The sequence below is a fragment of the Enhydra lutris genome, unplaced genomic scaffold (assembly GCF_002288905.1).
Source record: "Enhydra lutris kenyoni isolate GAN:26980312 unplaced genomic scaffold, ASM228890v2 scaffoldscaffold22, whole genome shotgun sequence".
Lineage (NCBI taxonomy): Eukaryota > Metazoa > Chordata > Mammalia > Carnivora > Mustelidae > Enhydra > Enhydra lutris.
The window spans coordinates 26,145,956-26,165,070 of NW_019154106.1; the positions used below are offsets into that span (position 1 = coordinate 26,145,956).

Sequence of the window (19,115 nt, forward strand, 5' to 3'; positions counted from 1 at the left end):
AAATGCAGGCTTTTGAACTTGCAGGTTTGTATTCCCTGGTAATCACCGTTTACTTGGGAGGAGAAAACTTGGTTGTAAGGAAATGGGAGTTGGGAGGGGAAAGGCTGCAAGTCCCACTGGGGCGTGTCTCTGCTCATGGTACTTAAAAGGGAAGAGCCTGCGTGTGCGGGCAGGGCTGAAGGCCTGCGGTGGGTGCCATGGGACGAGGGGTTCCAGCTGGAGGGAGAGGTGGGTGTGCCTGCTGGGAGACGGGGCTTGATTCAGCAGACCGGAGTGACGAGAACGCTCCCTATACTGCATTTAAGCCAAATGAGGCCAAGGGGGCTAGAGCGGGGGTGACAAAAACATACACTGAAAATTCCCACTTGGTAATACACATCCCAGCCTTCACGTTGTAACAAGACCCAGAAAACCGGCAGAATCCACCCAAATCATTCAGGTTCCATCAGATCCTTTAACTATTTTGGAAATTCAGGCAATTTGAGTTCAGAAATACTGATTTCAACTTTTTCTTTTTCTTTTTTTTTTTTTTTTTTTTTTTTTTTCTAAAGTCATTTCCTTTCTACCTCTTCAATCATTTTTTTCATTTCCACAGCACTGAATTATGGATCTGAAGTGCTAGATAACCTCATGTACTAAAAATATCCTTGTATTTCAAACTTTTAACTCTTTCTCCCACCCCGTCTTCATGCCACCCATCTTACTTCGTGGAGCCACATTTTCACAAATGTATAACTGGACTTTTAGAGACTATCTACAGAGCCCTACTGTGCTCCCCACTGTTCCATGCTGCAATATAAATAAAGTGGGGTTTTAGTAGCAGGTAGGAAAAAAAAATTCTGACTGCCCTTCAAGATTACTCCAGAACCTTCCAGCTAAAGCGATGCTGTCTGAGTATACAATATCACGGGGGCTGGCTTTCCTGAGTAAGTTCAAAGCAGCCACTGAAGGACTACCTGAAGGATGCTTCTTAATTAACTGTTCCTGGTTGATCATAGGGTCACTTTTTCTTGACCTACCATGACGAGAGAATGAAAAGCACAGTCAGTAACAATAAAGTCGGTCATCCCTTGGAGAGATCTGTGCCTGCAGTGGACCTGGGGATGTATCTGGTGGAAGTACGGTTGTTGGTGGGCAGCTTTCACAGAACTCAGAAGCCGCTACATACACGCCGTCACATACACACAGGGGGGAAGGGATGAGTTTCCATGGGGGATGGCAAGCCTTCATGTGTCCTCTTCTTCACTGGCACCGCTGCAGAGGAAAGGAGAACCAGGTGAGTTAAGCCATCACGAGACAGGAGCGGCCTAATCTACTGGCCAAAGACACAGGCTCTGTTCTCAGATCTATCTGGATCCTGGTCCTAAACCTACCACCTGTTAGCCGTTGGCCATGGGCAAGTTACTTAGCTTCTCTAAGTTCTGGTTTCTTTATTTGACTACAGGGATAATTCTGATAATTTTGATCTACTTGCTTGGGTTACTGGAGGATTAACTCAGAGGATACATGTACAACACACAATGCCTGGCACACGGTAAGTGAGTTTATCTATAAAGACACAGGTGAGGGTCATAATATTTTTAAAGCTTACTTGACAAAATAAAGAATTGGTAAAAATCAGGAGTTTGACTTCCCCTTAGCCTTAAACCCTCTATTGTCAGGAGAAAAAACCAGGAGAAGCTATGACTTGGCACTCCCAACAGAGCTTCTCATTTGGAATCAAGCCAGGGTTTCAGCTCCTGCCCAGGGACAATCACAGCGTTCAAATGTCGCCTCTTTAGAGAAGGTATTCTAAGTAGGATTCCCTGGTTATTCTCCATTTTATTTCGTTCATCGTCCTTATCACACCCTATACATTCTTTGCTATTTACCCTTCCCTCTACCTACAACTAGAGCGTAAAACACTAACAACACTATTAGCACCAGCACTAGGATTAATAGAGAAGTATTAGTGTTGCTAGTAAAAGTGTTCAAGAAATCATTGTTTTCAAAAAGGGTTTGATTTTGAGAAATCAAAACAACAGGAAGGGAGGGAAGGAGGGAGCTGAAAGGAATAGTCCGTCATTACTGCCCTGGCCAGGGCGTCCACAATGTCAGTGATATCTCAGTGGCCAAAACGTGAGCTATGAGTCCCAGAGGCATGGCCAGGACCTCAGAAGCCTAAGCTCAGAACCTCCCTGGCTTGGTCCTGCTGATCCAGGGACTGGGGTGGGGAAAAGGCAGGGCCAGACAGGGATGGGGCAGAAGCAAGCGCACTGAGAAGGATGAACGTAGCAAACTTGCCCAGTTTCTCCTCCTCCACTTCTAGAGGCCCCTGTCCTTAAAAGAGAGCCAGCTTGGCCAAGTGTCTACTGTGTGCCGGGGACACTGAGCTAAGCGCCCCTCACCACGACCCCAGGATAGGGACTGGTGTTGTTATCCCCACTTTGCAGATGAAGAAAGTAAAGCTGAGACAGAAAACCCTTGGTCACCAGTGAAGTCTGTGCCCTTAACACTCAAGGATGAGTTCTGGCTGGATAAAGTCTGAAGTAATCAAGTGGGGGTGTTTGGAAGAGAGGAAAAGTCTCCTTCCTCTGGGAGAGACAGGAGCTGGAGCAGAGGGAAGGCCTGGGGTGTATTGGCTCCCAGCGATGACCTAGAAATTTTTTTATCTCACGAGGGATTATCTCTGTCTATATAAAATCTGTTTTTTTGCATCCATTTGGGAGAGACTTTAAGGGAACATATCCTAGGCAACAGACTTGTAGTACGTCCACTAAGGGCGAAAACATTTCAAGACACAGAGGCTGAAATGAATGTAAGAGTACTCCAGCAGCCAAAAGAACCAACTCAGCAACCTTCACCATCCAAAACTCTGCCCTATTTCCATTCCCTCTTCCTGCCTGTTGTCCAACCACAGGATGAAGGGTGCATGCTGGGAAGGGCTGGACAGTGGACTGTCATTAAAAAAAGCAGTGTTTGGTGGCATCTGTCCCAAAGGGAACAAAGGGCCTTTCATGAAAGTGTCTCACTAGAATCAAGGCACAGTTGGAACTGGCGCCATGTTCTCCCCTTTGGTATTATACCCAAAGCGAGCTCTTATTGTTCTCGTGTCAATTTTCCTGCAAATACGAGAGGTCCAGCATGATGGCTGTGCCCTTTCCTTAAGCTGTGGTTCACTTCTCAGCATTCTTGAGATGCATACTTTAAAGGGTTCATGAACCTACTTAAATTGTACATAAAATTTTGTCTGTGTGTTCCTTTGTTTGAGAAAGGCCGTAATTTTCATCATATTCACAAAAAGGTCAATAGCCCTTCCCCCTAAACTGAGTATAATAAAGTTGAGAATAAATTAAGTGCTTTCCTAGTTGCTAGGTTCTCTACTCTAAGACTTGTGCATTGGCTTGGGGAAAAGATCAGGAGTCCTGATTGATAAAATCTTTTCTCATGACCCTCAAAGAGATCTGTTCTTGGGTCTGACACAGTTCATCTCATGGTTTAAAAGCATGAGATCTTGGGATTCCGGCATATCACTGATTCTTTCATTTGCTAAACATTTATTGACTGTCTACTATGTGTTACGCATGATACTAGGCACAACAATGAATGATGGACACAGCAGTTGCCCTCATAGACTTTACAGCCTAGTAGGGGATGGGGAGAGAAGTGGAGGAGCAGGGAGAGAGGAAAGGAGAGATGTAAGAGGAAAGAAATGGTGAGGGAGAGAATTTTCCCCCACAATTAGCATCTTCAAATACAGCACATCCATTTTCCTAATTAACTAGCAAACTGTTTTTCACAATAATGAAGAAGAAAAAGGATCTTAAGTGAATGGATTAACACAGAACTTTGGTCACCCTGTGTGTGGTCTCTTCCTGGAGGGTTACACAATGTAATTAGTATGAGATAGCATCTCCTGAATGCTTCTTCACTTTGAAAATAAGCTGGTCTGTGTTCGTAAGATTTTATCTTAAATAGTCTATAAAAGTCTTTACTTTGTCCAAGGGAAGTAACAGCCTTCTACCTCAGCCACTTACCATCCTCCTCTGACATATCTACCGCCACATTTAGATTTATAATTGGATCAGTACTCAGAGGTTACTGAAATTCTTTCCACTGTGTTGTTGTTGAGGTCACTGTTGCTGTTTTGAGAATGAACTAACGGTGTTAGAAAGACAGCCCATTCATGTTAACCATACCGGAATTAAAATTACAAACTTCATTAAAAAGGGGGGGCAGGGGCACCTGGGTGGCTCAGTGGGTTAAAGCCTCTGCCTTCGGCTCAGGTCATGGTCTCAGGCTCCTGGGATCGAGCACCATGTTGGGCTCTCCGCTCGGTGGGGAGCCTGCTTCCCTTCCTCTCTCTCTGCCTGCTTCTCTGCCTACTTGTGATCTCTTGTCAAATAAATAAATAAAAATCTTAAAAAAAGGGGGGGGCACCTGGGTGGCTAGGTCGCTAAGCGTCTGCCTTTGGCTCAGGTCATGATCCCAGGGTTCTGTGATTAAGCCCCACATCGGGCTTCCTGCTCAGTGGGGAACCTGCTTCTCCCTCTCCCAACCCCCTTGCTTGTGCTCCCTCTTCTCACTGTCTCTCTGTCAATTAAATAAATAAATATAATCTTAAAAAAAAAAAAAAAAAAAAAAGAAAGGACAGCCCACTCTGTAGTAGGTATTTACCGACGAGAGAGGCAGTATTATCTAATGGCTCTGAGGTCACCAAGACTGAAAGAGGTTCAAATCTCTGCTCTGGCACTAATGAGCTGTGGAGCCTTGGGTGAGTTACTCAACCTCTCTGAGTCTCAGTTTCCTTGAGGGGTATCTGGGCATGTGTAATCTTAAGGAAATACACGTCCAGATCCTCAATTTCCGTATACACTCCTTCTTAAAACTGACCTTTCCAAGAACATGGCCTGTCATCTACGTTCTCTCTGCAGCCACTCCCACTTTCCCACTCTCGCAATCACCGTACTGCACTTCAGAAAAGAAATACACACCTCTTCCCCTCCTGAACCTTACCAGGGGACAATTTTAAAATCCTTCTAAGAGGAGTCCTATGAGAGCAGGGCAAGAAATATTTATTTTGCCCAGTCAATAAACTCTTGGCATGGTTGTGTGCTCCTGTCTGTCCACAGACCCAAGAATTCACATTCAGAAGTCAGATGGTTGTCCTGAGGTATGTAGTAATATGTCTATTTGAGTTGAAAAAATGAAACTAGACTTGGGTCTGACAGAAAGCAAGACTAATTTGGCTGGATGGTTTGACCATAAAAACCTTTGCAATTAGATTATACAATAAATCTTGCCTGTACATTTAATAAGCGGTGCCAAAGCTTTGCCAAAAATGTTATGTAAAGCTCATACCACATAATATATCAGATATCACACCCTTTTCAACCATTTAAACTTGATATATAATTTTAGGTCTTAACTTTAAAATGGGCAAGGAGACACATAACTTTTTCTAAATTTTAGGGGATGTAAGAACCCAAAGTTTAGCTGAGGAGCCAAGAGCTCCTGACTCCTGACTGGAGCTAGGGTTGGGGCAGCTGCAGGGGGAGGGGGGGCGGGGTGGGACTAGGGAGCCCCAGCCAGCGGCCAGCCGGCACACTGTGTCACACATGTGGCCCACTGTCCTGTGGGATGAGGACTGCTGTGGGTGCTGTTAGGGGTACACCGCGCCTCCTCCTCCCCTGCTCCATCTAGCCCCCAAACACCTGCTGGAAGAGTGGCTGCGATGGAGGCATGTTTCCCTGCCTGGCAGTTTTCAGCCCGTCCGCACAGAGAGGCAGGTCAGCCTTTCCACGTCTTCCCCAGAGATGGCAGCTTATGAGAGGACGTTCATAAATGAGGTGGAAGACACTACAACCTCGCAAGTTTAGTAGTTTCTTTTCCTGAGAATAGAATACAACTTAATTTGATTTGGCATCACTCCTATCTGCGGAGTCTTTGGCTATTTATTAATTCATTATTGCTGTAAAAGGATTATTCAACTCAAGAGGATAGAGAAATTAAGAGGTATCAACAAGGGAGGAAGGTTAGATTCGAAAAGATAGACTGAGTATTCTCCAAGAATGAAGCCATGCGGGGCTTGTCAAGGAGCTCATGGGCAGTGTCCATTCACCATCCGACGCTGTGGCCACCCAGTGCTGGGAGGCGTGTGGTCAGTCTGCCTTGGGGGCTGGACGACATGTCCCAACCCAGAGACACTCCTCCACCAGACAGAGCACAGCTGCCACTTCTGTGTCCTCCCCCGACCTGTCCCAGCAAGCCAGCCTGCCAGTGAGGGGGGTCATGGTGCTGGAAGGAATCAGATCTTACCTGGAGCTGCTGTCTAGGGAACTAAATGAGGTCTAAATATAAAATAAGTTGAAATGTCCTCCATTTATCCTGGGCTAACAGAGAAAAACATGAGAGGACTTAAAAGTTTTAGTCCTGAAAAAAAAAAAAAAAAAAAAGTTTTAGTCCTGGCTTTTGCTAGTGACTCTGGGAAATCAGGATGTGTTGCATTACCAGTAAAATTTAGGAAAATTCCAAACCAGACAAAAGCTAATCAGCTCCTTTCTGACTTACACACTTGCTGAGCTAATTCGCTGGCTCTCGTGTTTTTGTTGTGGGTCCCTCTCCCTGTTCCTCTCCCGCTCAATCGGAAGAGTCTGACATGGGCCTGTATCTTTTGACCCCCGGTTACCCAGTCCATAGTGACAGCCATTAAGTCCTCTAAGATTCAATTTTTTTCACCTGAAAAATAGTGATATCTACCTCCAAGGGTTAATAAAATGAGATGGAAGGTACATGCAAATTCTTTTTAAGACAAAACAATGCTAGCTAATGACAGGATTACTACAGAAAGAGAAGGCAACAGACCCTAGGTTTGTCCCTCAGCTCTCCAGCTTACCGACCCACGTAGGCACCTGTGAGGGAGGTGTGGGGCTCCAGCATGGCCTCAGGTCCACACTGGACCGCACTGCCAAGCCTGATCTCCATGTACTTGTAACCTGTTCACTGTTTTTACAGGTGGTCACTCTTCTTGCACCCCACAAGGGCTAAGTGGGTGGTGGCCTGTTTCTATGGAAGATGGAAGGGCACACGAGGCTCTGTTCAGGCAGCGCACGTCTGTAGGGAGACACTTGAACGAAGGAACAGGCAGGCTTGCTAGCCTGCCAACCTCCCATCTGCTCTCAGAACTGCCTTCTTTAGGACTGAGTTTCCTGTTACTGCTGCTGGATTTATAATGGAATCATTTCCAGCCTTTTTTTTTTTTTTAATTCAGAAAGTAACATTTTATTTTTTGCTGACCTGTACTTTCTGTAACAAGCAAATACTGCTTCCATGAAAAGAAAAATCCATAGCATTATGCATCAGTGATAATTACCATTAACACACTGAAATATATTTATCTATACACCCTCATGCATATATAAAAATATGTATTTTACAGGCTCTTTCAAAATCTGCTTTTTCCACTCAACTAGCAATCATAAATACCTTTCCTTATCAAGAAATATATTTCTATAAGATTGTGATTCTTGATTGAATTGTATGGACTTACTGTACCCACTACTGAACATATAAATTATTTCTAGCTTTTCATTTATGACCCACACCTCTGTGACATATACCCATGTGGATGAGTCCTTAGCTTCATCCTTAACTATTTCCAAAGGGAGTGGGAAGGGAAACACCTGGGTCATAACATTTATTTATTTATTTTATTAACACATAATGTATTATTTGTTTCAGGGGTACAGATCTGTGAATCATCAGTCTTACCACAATTCACAGCACTCAGCATAGCATATACCCTCCCTGATGCCCATCACCCAACCACCCCTTCCCTCCCAATAAACTTAATTTTTTAACAGCAACTTTAGATCTACAGAAAAATTACAAAGGTAGCACTGAGGGTTCTAACATGTAGTTTCCTCTACTATTAACATATTACATTATTAAAGTATAGTTGTTACGATGAGCCAATAGCAATAGCATTGCTACCAATGCTAGCAATGGTATGCTAGCATTAACTGAGGTCTGTATTCTATTCAGATTTCCTTGGTCTTGCCCTGATACTCTCATGCCAGTCCAGATTCTACCTAAGAACCACACTACATTTAAACATCATGTCTCCTTGGTCTCTTCTTGGCTGTGACAGTGTCTCAGATTCCTTATTTCTGATTACCCTGACAGCTCTGAGGAGTATTGGGCAAGGATTTTGTAGAGTGTCCCTTGGATAGGATTTGTCTGATGTTTTTGTCCTGATTAGGCCGTGGTTACAGGCTCTTTGAGAGGGAACCACAGAGGGACCCTGCCATTCTCATCACATCATAGCCGGGACACCATCAGTCTGACTTAGCACCGTGGATGCCGACCTTGCTCGCCTGGCCAGGCTGTGCTTGTTAACATTTCTCACTGGAAGGTTACTCTTCCCCTGCTTCCCATACTGTAGGTTTTGGAAGGCAGTGACTCTGAGCAAACCATACCTACGGAGTGAAGAGCTGTTCCCCCATCACGGAGGGCAAAATATTTGCATACATTACTGTAAATTCTTCTGAACAAGAGAGCAGTCTCTTCTCCTTTATTTATCCAATAGTTTACTTGTATCACTATGGACTCATGGATGTTTATTTTTACACTTTGGGTCACAACGCAATACTACTCTATTTATTGTTGCTGAAATTGTTCAGCTTTGGCCTTTGGGAGCTCCATCAGACCCTATGGTCCCAGACATACCCTCATCAGTGTGGGGTTTGCGTGGGGATTTGTTTTGAGTACTTTCTTACTTTCTGGCATTCTAATATTGTGTAGATTTCCTTCCCCAGTCCTAGAATTAGATATTTCTCCAACAAGCAAAGGAGATGTACTTTTAAAGGTATTTGATATATCATTGTTAAATTGCCCTTGAGAAATCACCTTATACTGATTTACAGTTGTGAGTGTGCCCCATTTCCCTACACCCTTTCCGACACTAAGCAGTTGCAAAGTGTCTGTGGGGATGGGGGGGGGTGTGTTCGTGTGTGTCTCCTCTCTGAAATAACTTCCATGTTATTCTTTGGGTTCCACTGAACTTCAAGAGGAAGATGCCATGGGGACATTTCTCTCTCTGTGGGCCTTCCTCAAGCTCCCTTCCTTCCTCCAGCACAGTGGGACTTCACCTAACTGACCACCTCCTGTGGTGAGGGCTGGAAAGGAACCTTTCCTAAACCCCTGTTAGAGCCCAGGCACTCCAGGGGGTAGAGGAACTGAAAAGCAGAAAACAGCCAAAGGGCTTACCTTCCCTGCTCCCTACATCTTCAGGAAACCCCTCCCCCCACCACCCAGTTTTCTCATTTTTTTCTTGGCAAGTGAATAATGGAAATCCAATCTTTCTCAAGCAGTCTCCTTCCACTGAAATCATAAACTTACGATTTAATAAAATGCTGGACTTTAAATTTCCTGTTGCCTCAGCTGCTGTATCTTACAGGTTACCAAAGGGAGAGGGAGAAAGGATCGATAAATAAATACACACTTGACACTAATCTCTAATCTCTATATGAATAGTAGGCTTTTTTTTTTTTTTTTAATGTATTCCAGATTAGTTCTCAATAGTTTTGAGTCCCACCGGTGACCTTGAATTGAGGTCCGGAAGTTGGAAACTGGAAGCAAACCAACTCTCAAGACCTCCTGTGACTATCTTATATCGCAGAGGGTTATAAATGTGGATTTAAGAGTTAGAAGCACCTAGGCTTGAGCCACAACTTTGCCATTTACTAGCTGTGGGATTGTGAGCTCAGTGCTCCTACCTGGAAATAATGACAATTTAGTGCCTACTTGGAAGAGCTGCAGGAAAGACTAAGTGGGGATGAGCGTATACAGAGTGCCCGGCATATATATCTATATATATGGAGAGCTTGGCATGGTACATGGCATGAGAAAGTAGTCCATACATTTTATAGCTATAGGAAGAAATCAAGCCTAAGAGGGGCTAAACTCAGAGTGAGTTGATGGCAGTAGGATTAACTGGAAGTCAACACCTCTGCTCCTGAATGCATCGTCAAACTTGCAAGCCCCATTTTCTTGAAGAATGCCATTTCTTTTTTCTTTTTTTAAAAGATTTTATCCATCCATTTGACAGACAGAGATCACAAGTAGGCAGAGAGGCAGGCAGAGAGAGAGGGGGAAGCAGGCTCCCCGCTGAGCAGAGAGCCCGATGTGGGGTCGATCCCAGGACCCTGAGATCATGACCTGAGCCGAAGGCAGAGGTTTAACAAACTAAGCCACCAAGGCGCCCCAAGAAAGCCATTTCTTTCTTTCTTTCTTTTTCTTTTTAAATTTTATTTATTTAGACAGAGATCACAAGTAGGCAGAGAGGCAGGCAGAGAGAGGAGGAGAAGCAGGCTCCCCACTGAGCAGAGAGCCCGATTCGGGGCCTGATCCCAGGACCCTGAGACCATGACCTGAGCTGAAGGCAGAGGCTTTAACCCAGTGAGCCACCCAGAAACCCCAAGAAAGCCATTTCTTAACAGAAGAGAAGAGCTAACACTGATGTCACACAGGTGCTACAGGCATCATGCTGTTATGTAAATGGGCTCAAGATTCCTTCCTGAGCCCGTTCCCTTGGTGTTTGGTAACAGGCCATTTGTTCATATTGGCAATAAACACCTGCAGCTTATTCAGTACTTTCTGTGTGCTGACGACTGTGGTCTAAACATTAGAAGTACCATCTCCCTATCCCATAGGGTCCACAGCAAGTTCTGTTCCCCACCTGTCCCCTCGGCTTCTCCATGGCCGCCACCACCTCCTACTGCCACTGCCTTCTGACTGGTCTTCCTACTTCTACCCGTACCCTCCCTACAGTTTCATTTTCAAGCTCCATTCAGAGTAATACTTCTTAAATGTGCAACCGATTATGCCACTGTCCCACTTAAAAATCCTTTAATGGCTTCCTGTAGCCTTAGAAGAAAGCCCACGGCCCTCAAATCCCTACAGGATTTGGCTTCTGCCTACCTCTCTAACCTATTTCGGGCCACCTGCCGGCCACACTGGCTTTCTTTCTGCTTCTTAAATAAGCAGAGCCTGTTCCCGCATGAAGGCTTTGGCATTTGCTGTTCTGTTCCAGAAACTCCTCCCTCCTGGCTTGGAGTGACTGGCTGGTTCCTTAACATTCAGGTGTCAGCTTCAATGTCACCTTCTCAGAGGCTTCCCCTGCCCAAGCCGTCTGGAGCGCCCGCCCCCAGCCCCACACTGTGGGGTCAGGCTGCTGTGCTCTCTTCATGGTGCTTGTCACTGTCTAAAGTTATTCTGAGATGCTAAGGGTCCTTAAGTATTTTGTCCCCGGCTCGATCACCAGTACCGGGTAATATGCCTGGCACCAGTGAAGCCTCCCCAAATCTTTTTTGAATGAATGACTAAGTGATTATCAAAACAACTCCTTAAGGTATCATTGTTCTAGAAACCTTCCAAGCCTTCCCAAGCTAACTGTGGGAAGCTTACTGGTCTTGGAGATACTGCCCAGGCATCTCATGGACAGTGTATTTCTAGAGGTGAGCCCAGACTCTCTTTCTTTTCTGACTATCACTGCAATCACTGGGCACATGTAACCACAAGGCGGGGTGGTGGGGGAGGTACGATGGGTGGATGAAAATGTTGTATCATAAACAGCACTGCTCTTACAAATGACTAAGCCTTACTGGTAAAGGCTGGGTGTGTCCAAGGAACGCTGTGTCACGGAGGGCAAAGCAGAAGCAAGCTCAGGTCCAGCCCTTCCCAGGCAAGGAAATATGAAGAACCAATTCATCTGCGGAGGAAATGTTCTCATCTGGCTTCCTTATAAAACAGCTGCACCTCTGGCAACTTCCAGCCCTCCACAATCCAGCTATGAGCTGTGCTCCACGCAGGCTTGGGTTCTAAGACTTTAACCCAAGCTGGGCTTCACACCAGTGGTCCATGGAGGGAGGGAGACACCCAGCCAAGATGGAAGTAAAGGGTGCTTATCACTGTTCTCCTCCCTCCCCTCAGGAGAAATGCCAGCTGAGGCGTGGGTGCGCAAGTGGGAGAGCAGGGTTAGCTGTCGTAATGGTGGTGACAGTGGGACAAGCACGCAAGTGAGACTTAGCGACATGGCTTCAAGACCCCAGGCCAGCATATTAGCATACAACCTTGGGTAGAATGTCTTTACTTATTTATTATGTTCAATTAGCCAACATATAGTACATCATTAGTTTTTGATGGCTGCCTCTTTAAACAAAGGTTTCCACGTGTGTAAAACGGACAGTGATACATGGGAGGACTCACTAATGGGTGCTATCGTTATTATCAGCTAGGCTCTGAACTCGTCACCTCACCAACATTTTCACATTCGGTTTTCATAATAATAATCCTAACAGAATGCACCTCCCTTTTACAGATGAAAAAACCTGAAAGCATAGAAATGAAGTGACATCCCAAAGTCCCACAGCGAGGCAGGGCTGGAAGGACACTGGAGGCCTGGCCTGTGTTCTTCCCCCCCAGGTGGGGGCGGGGTCCCGAGCTTGTCCCATCAGCCTGGCTGCACTCCTCACTGCCAGCAGCAGAGGCAAGACCTCTGAGGATCGCTGAAGATCATCCAAGGCCTCAGCAGACTCAGACTCCAGTTTGGACACCAATTACCAACAGACTTCCTCCCTGCTGTAAGGCATCCCAATAGTGTCTTTAAAAAAAAAAAAAAAAGTATAGCCAGATGTCTTCCACGTCGACAACTGTGATCTGCCTGTGACCTCCCTGTAGCCACCTGGCTGCAAGGTAGCGGTTTCCCTCAGATTCTTAATTTGGTGCTTGTGGGCCGCACAGCCCTGCCAAAGGGCCTGCCACCAAGACACTGCCCCCTGGGCTCAGGACAGAAGGTCTCTGGGTCAGACACCGGTTTCAGTTTCAACCCTATCTGTCTTGACGTGAGAGGCACCCACCTCTCATGCTTTTACTTAGGATGCAGAGAAAGTCTTTATAGGCTTCAGCCGATTCCCGCCCCCCACCACGTCACTAGAAGATAAAATGTGAGTTCAGCTGGAATGATGCCCCCTTGTCTGCCTGCAGAGAACTGGCGATGAAGGTGGTCTGACAGATCCCTGCTTTGTCCCTGCAGCCTCCCGGGGTTCAGGGATTCAGCACCCCTTCGTGTGGTAAGACTGTAAATGTCTTTACCGCCTGAGCTCCTGGGACACTGACCCTGTTTCTCACTAACCATCGTATGCCCAGTGTGTAGCACCACACCGGGCACTTAGGAGGCATTCTGGAGGCTGCCACACGGGATCTCACACAACCTCCACTGGCCTAGGAGAAAGGATTTAGCAGATAAAGAGCAAGATGGGGAAGACTGGCCCTCAAGGCGGTAACTATGACCAGGAGAAAAGCAGACTTTTTTCCCAGGAGCACTAAGATCCGTCTTCTTGGAAAATGCCTAGAGGAGGTAATAGAATCTGTTAGGATTGTCCATATTGGAGTAACACCAGGATTCACATCTAGGCCCTTCTGAGCTAGGTTGACTTTGGCACAGCTACTAAACCTCTGTAAGCTTCAATCTGCTTGTCTGTGACATGGGGTATCATTCATTCATTCACGGTTTCAGGGAACAAATGCTTACTGAGCACCCACAGTATACAAGGCGCCGTACGGGCTGTCGGCGTCACTGCAGTGAGTAAGACTGACAAGGTCCCTGTTCTCATGGAGCTTCATTTCTAGTGAGGGAGGCATCTCATAAACGAGGAAACAGATAACTTCACATAGAGGGAAGTACTGTGGGGAAGGTCAAGCAGGATACTGGGACAGAGAATGATGGGCGCATGGGTTTTGGACGGCAACTGAGGCAGGGGAAATACCAGGATGTACCTCCTAGAGTGGACAGGAATACCCAATGAGCTCTCGTGTTTAGCTGCCTTACTACCAAGTAACGGGCACTCAACCAGATTCAACTGTTTCTAGATTGCTCCCATCCCAAAGCCGACTGCTTCCATTTCGCCTCACGATGGCTGAGCCCGTATGACATGCCAGGGAGGGGAACAAAGAGGGGACTCAGCTGGAGCTTAAGCGCAAGCAAAGAATGCAGCCAATGTTCTATGGGAAGAGGAAGAGATGATAAATTCCACCTGTGGAGTCAGCGAAGACTGCCACTCGATGTGGACAGATGGGCTGGAATTTTCCAGGAAGCCTGTGGGGCCAGAGGGAGGGCATGCCAGGTGGAGGGAACAGCCTGAACAGAGTCCTGAAGGTGTGTGCCGGCTCAGCGCATTTAGGAGCCATGAGACGTTCACGGCGGCTGGAGAGAGCATGTGGGAGGGTACCTGGGAGAAAGCGTTTCTCACCGCCAGCTCCTAGTACTTCGCTCCATGGGTCATGTCTAAGTGTCTCCTAAGAAGATGGGGAAAGAGCGGGAGAGAAGGGTGTCAGGGCTCCATATGGCATCTACCACACTGCCAGCACGCCAAACTGTGAACCAGGGCTGTGCTTAAAATATCCAGCCTGGGTTCTGTGTGACACTCCCCAAGGCAGCAAAAACAGCTATTTCAGAGAAGCAAGAAAAAACAAACACCTAGCGGTAGCTCACTATCAAGCCTGCTCGGGGGCCCGGCATGCATTAGGCTGCTCCAGTGTGATCCAGATCTTCAGTGCAAGTCTGACACTCCGCTTGGAAGGGTAGCCGAGGTGCCAGTGTTCGATGCGGGGGTCAGGAGGGAGTGCACACACTCCCCAGCACAGCCAAGGACTCCTTCTTTGCCAAAGTCAGACTCACTTGTCGAAGAGTCTAAGGCCTATGCTAGGGACAGTGAGAGGGCTTGGAATTAGGGAGACAGTGAACTACAAGGAGGTTTCTTGTGCCTAATTAATAACTCAGGCGTGTCTGCCAGCTCACCTTCTTTGAGATGAGTGTAACTACGAAGAAGTTTATAAAAGGGAACCATTCGGATGGAGGCCTGGTTCCCTACTTATTTACTCTGTCCTATCCCTGCTTTTGCAGTAAACACTCTTGCTAGGAGTCTCCCCAGGAAATATTTACTCTGTCCTATCCCTGCTCTTGCAGTAAACACTCTTGCTAGGAGTCTCCCCAGGAAATGGAGAAGGTAAGAAAGCTATCCCCACCCCACTATTCCAAAAGCTCACGATACAGCCAACAGGTCTGGACTGCAGGAATCTGCCCCTGTCGACACAGACAGCCAAGGAGATGAACATCACATCCCATTTACAGTCAGCCAGTCTTACCGGAGGCTGTCTCCGGATTCCACATCAATTCTGTCAGATGAGAGACAGGCGCTGGCCTGGCCAGAAGATGACCCAAAATACATGAACACACCAAACAGGAGACAGCCCGAAACAGAGAGACAAAAGAGGAAGGAACACCGGAGCTCTCCACCCTTCACATACCATCACCCAATGTCAAGACTGAACAAAGCCCACCGCTCTGAATCAAAGGGCTGTCCTAGGCACTGGCACACATGACACGGGTAAAAGGCAGCTGCAGTCTTTGTCGTGTTCACAAAATCTCCCCATAAGCCACGAAACCTGAGGAACTTATCGGTTCTGAGGTACTGACTTCTGGCTGAGCCCCCAAGTGAAAAATCAGTAGCTACTATAAGATGAGAGTAGGTTGTGGGGCTACCATATGCCACGTGAGAACCGATGAGTTTCTGGGTGAGCCAGCGGTCCTCTTAGAAGCTGATGGGGGACAAGGTAGATGGTTGAGTTTTGTTAGGGAAGGAGAAATGATCACCTTTAAAGGGCCAGGATTAGGGTCTAAGCAGAGGGTGCAGAAGGAAGCACATAAAGATCATTAAAGACACATTCTGCCTTCCTCCTGGCTTTTTCTGAAGCCAGCTCGGCTGTGACACTCAAATGACATCATCCTGCCACTTCAGACCTGTCCCATCCATCTGCAGGAGAACTTGACTGTGGCTCACTTCTCAACATAAATCAGATGTCATAACATTTATTCATAATACCTGAAAAGCAATTGCTCTCCACTGGCCCAATGTGAGGGCCTAGCCAGAGCAAGATAATCCGAATACCCTGACGGGCACCAGGGAATGTTCCCCTTAGCATCGAATAAGGCCCAGTCACCCTCCAAAGCTGCAGAGTTGAGAGGCACCTGTCTATAATCTAGATGGCTTTCTGCTGTCAGACTTTCCACCCTGGCTTTTGGACGGAGAGGAGCAGGAAGGGGACAGAGAAACCAAGGTTTGAATCCAGCCCTTCCACCTATTAAGTGAGTCCCCTTGGGCAAAACTTACTCCACTGAGCCTCAGTTTCCTCATCTGTCAAACGGGGCCAATGATTCCAGGCCCTTTATGAAAGTAAAAGCATATGGCACATGGCAAATGCTCCCAAAGTGACTGCTTCTCTCGGGAAACGGTGTGTAAGACAGTGCCTGACACATCAGACCTCCACTCCGTCTTGCTCTGTTCCCTTCCTCCTTCCTGGATTAGAGGACGGCTCCGGCTTTCACTTCTGAGTCCCAATCAGAACTCCATCTCATACAGGACAGTACATATATCAGACGGCTCTTCTACGCCCGCATGAGAAACTAACGAGACGCGCACCGATCTTTTGCTTTCCCCACCCACCCACTCCCCCACTTGCTCCTTAAAACGTTCCACTGCAGTCTTCACTCTGCCTGGCGCTGAGGGATAGAGGGAGGGAATGACAGCAAAATAAACATACCAGCTAACCACTCTGGGGAAAAGATGAGAGAATTCTTTCAGGGGTTGTTTTTAAATTAAAAAACATTTGCTGTGAGACAATAAAGTTACTCCTCTCTAAGAACTATTTTTAGGGCCCCTGACTGAAATACACGCAAGGAAAAAAAACAAGAAGTTTAAAAAAGAGGACAATTCTGTAGATGGGAGTTTCAGCAAAGCCTATGGAACTGTTTGCTTTATGCTCAGCTGGAAAGAGAAGGCTTTTCTTCTTCCCAAACTGCTTCTCCGATCTCCGGAGTCTCACTCCCCCCCAGCTTTACTGAGATCTAACTGGCGTGGAACACTGTGCCAGTCTAAGGTACATGCTCTCATAATCTGGCACATGTATGTTTTAAAATGTCTGCCGCAATAAGGTTAACACATCCTTTACCTCACATACTTGCCATTGTGTTGTTGCTCACATGATGTCAGTCTGATAGCGGACAGTGCCTGGAGTCCCACTGGGATGAAGGACTCTGGTGGCTAATCCTACGGCTCTTCTTGCCCACTGGAGAGGATGGGAAGACCAGGCTTTAGAAATGGGATTAGAGTAACTGTAGGGGCCTAGAAACCAAGGCGGGAATGACTGGTCTCTCTGTAAAAGGAAAGACGATCGCCCACTTAGCTCTTACTCATCTCAACTGGAACGAACGGTCACAACATGGCTGTAATGGGCACCCGTGCTGAGGGTTAACAGGCAACTCTCAAGTCAGGCTCACCAGAGGAAGGTAAAAGCTGCCTGGAGGAGGAGTACAGGACTCCATGAATCTGACAGAACTCTGTACTAGAGGCTTTATTTCCTCTTTCACTCCAACTCCCCCTCCCCTCCCTTCCAGTAAAGAACAGTAATGGCATTGAAATCCACGGATAATCCTTAAATCTCAGTGGCAGCTCCAGTTCTAAACTTCTCCTTCACGCTGCCGGCTCTAACAGCTGTTAACAAGTCATAACAAGGACCTCTCTTGCCCCGCCTGGAACAGCCATCTCGCCGCCCTCGCCCTCCCCAGACCAGAACCGGCCTTCGAATGTACGTCCTCCCCGGAGGCTGAGCAGAGCCCTCCGGCCTCCAGAGACTATTCCGAGTTCACCTCTCAGGCTCACAGAGCCTGGCCCTGCTTGTAGGGCCACGGGGAGCTACTGCTCCCGGGGATGCGGGACGAATGGAGAATCCGGAGGCCTGGGGAGCCCAGCTGAGCTAGAAGCGGCCTCGTTAGGGAAATGCGCACAAGCAACTGCCGTGGGGGTGCGGCAGGAGTCCAAGCTGGCGCGAGGGACGGAGCGGCGGCCTTAAGCAGCGAGCCATGTCCATGAACAGGCCAATTTATCACGAAGTTCAAACTGGGGAAGGTCCAGGCAGGCCAGGAAGTGCAGTGCAAGGGGAGCGGGACTGAGAGATCAGGAGGGAGTGTGGGAGCTGCGGTGGGCTCGGAGGCCTCTCTCTGAAGTCCAGGCTTTAGGGTACAGCCCGTAAGGTCCAAGAGTCAGTCACACATGACGAGGCATGAAGCACTGGACTCGAAACCCATGTCCCTGGTTACTGGTTCCTCCATGCGTCTCTGGGGGTGGGATTAACCCTGTGCGGCACTCGGCTTTTCCTCCTCCAGACCAAGAGCTGTTGCTCTAGGGCGTGTCTTATGACTAAACACTTCCAACCCTGCTTAGCAGCTGTGTGTCTATTTGTGAAATGAAGATAGAAGGGATTCGCATTTGCCTCCATTTCTTGTACCTCAATCACCTTCCTCTTGGTGAAGACAGTCCTATTTAGAAGGTTAAAGAAAAAAAAAAAGTGGGAGGCCGCCTAGGCCCCGAGGTGGGGGGCCGCGCAATGACGGCTGGCCGGCTCTGGGGTACCCGCATGATCCCATGGACGCTGCACCCTCCTCATGGTTGTCACACACAGACTCTGCTGAAACGAACTTCGAGCAGCCTGTGCTCATTATCCGTGTTTCTCTTTTGGTTTCTGGTTGGCGCTAAGCATGTGGGAGTTTACCCATACCATCATCCTCCGCCGACCGCACTTCTAGACATGCAGGACAGAGGTGGCAAGAGGTGTGAGGGAAATGTTTGGAGCCACTCCTCTGGCTGCCTGCCAGCTGCTCAGGGACCCATCGCCTTGCTTTGCTGGAACAGAGCCTGGCTCCCTCCTCCAGTCCCCACTGCTTTCCCAGAGGTCAGCCGCAAGTTCACATCCAGCAACAAGCGCACTTGCAAATTGAGTGCCTGCTGGGAATATCTTTCTAGTGTCAAGCAGCCATTCAAAGCACGTAAGGAAATCACGAAAGGGAGGTGAGAGAATTCTTGGGGAAGAGCTATAGGATAGGGAGGGCAGAAGGGAAGGCATCAGCCCACCTCCTACCTTGGAGGGAAGAACAGGCCATAAAAAGCAGAACTGGTTCTAAAGAATGAACCTGCCTTTGGGAAAACTGCAGAACACTGTATCTTTCAACCCTGCTCCTGCTG

General features: G+C 47.4%; 1 protein-coding gene across 1 annotated transcript in view; it reads right to left on the reverse strand.

Annotated features, from left to right (window-relative positions):
- Nucleotides 1–543: 543 nt before the first annotated feature.
- Nucleotides 544–19,115, reverse strand: part of LOC111149611 (tripartite motif containing 44) — a 108,397-nt gene continuing 89,825 nt past the window's right edge. The window contains exon 5 of the mRNA XM_022506769.1: nucleotides 544–1,254. Coding sequence (XP_022362477.1) covers nucleotides 1,227–1,254 — 28 coding nt within the window. The 3' untranslated portion in view covers nucleotides 544–1,226. The remainder of the gene's footprint in view (nucleotides 1,255–19,115) is intronic.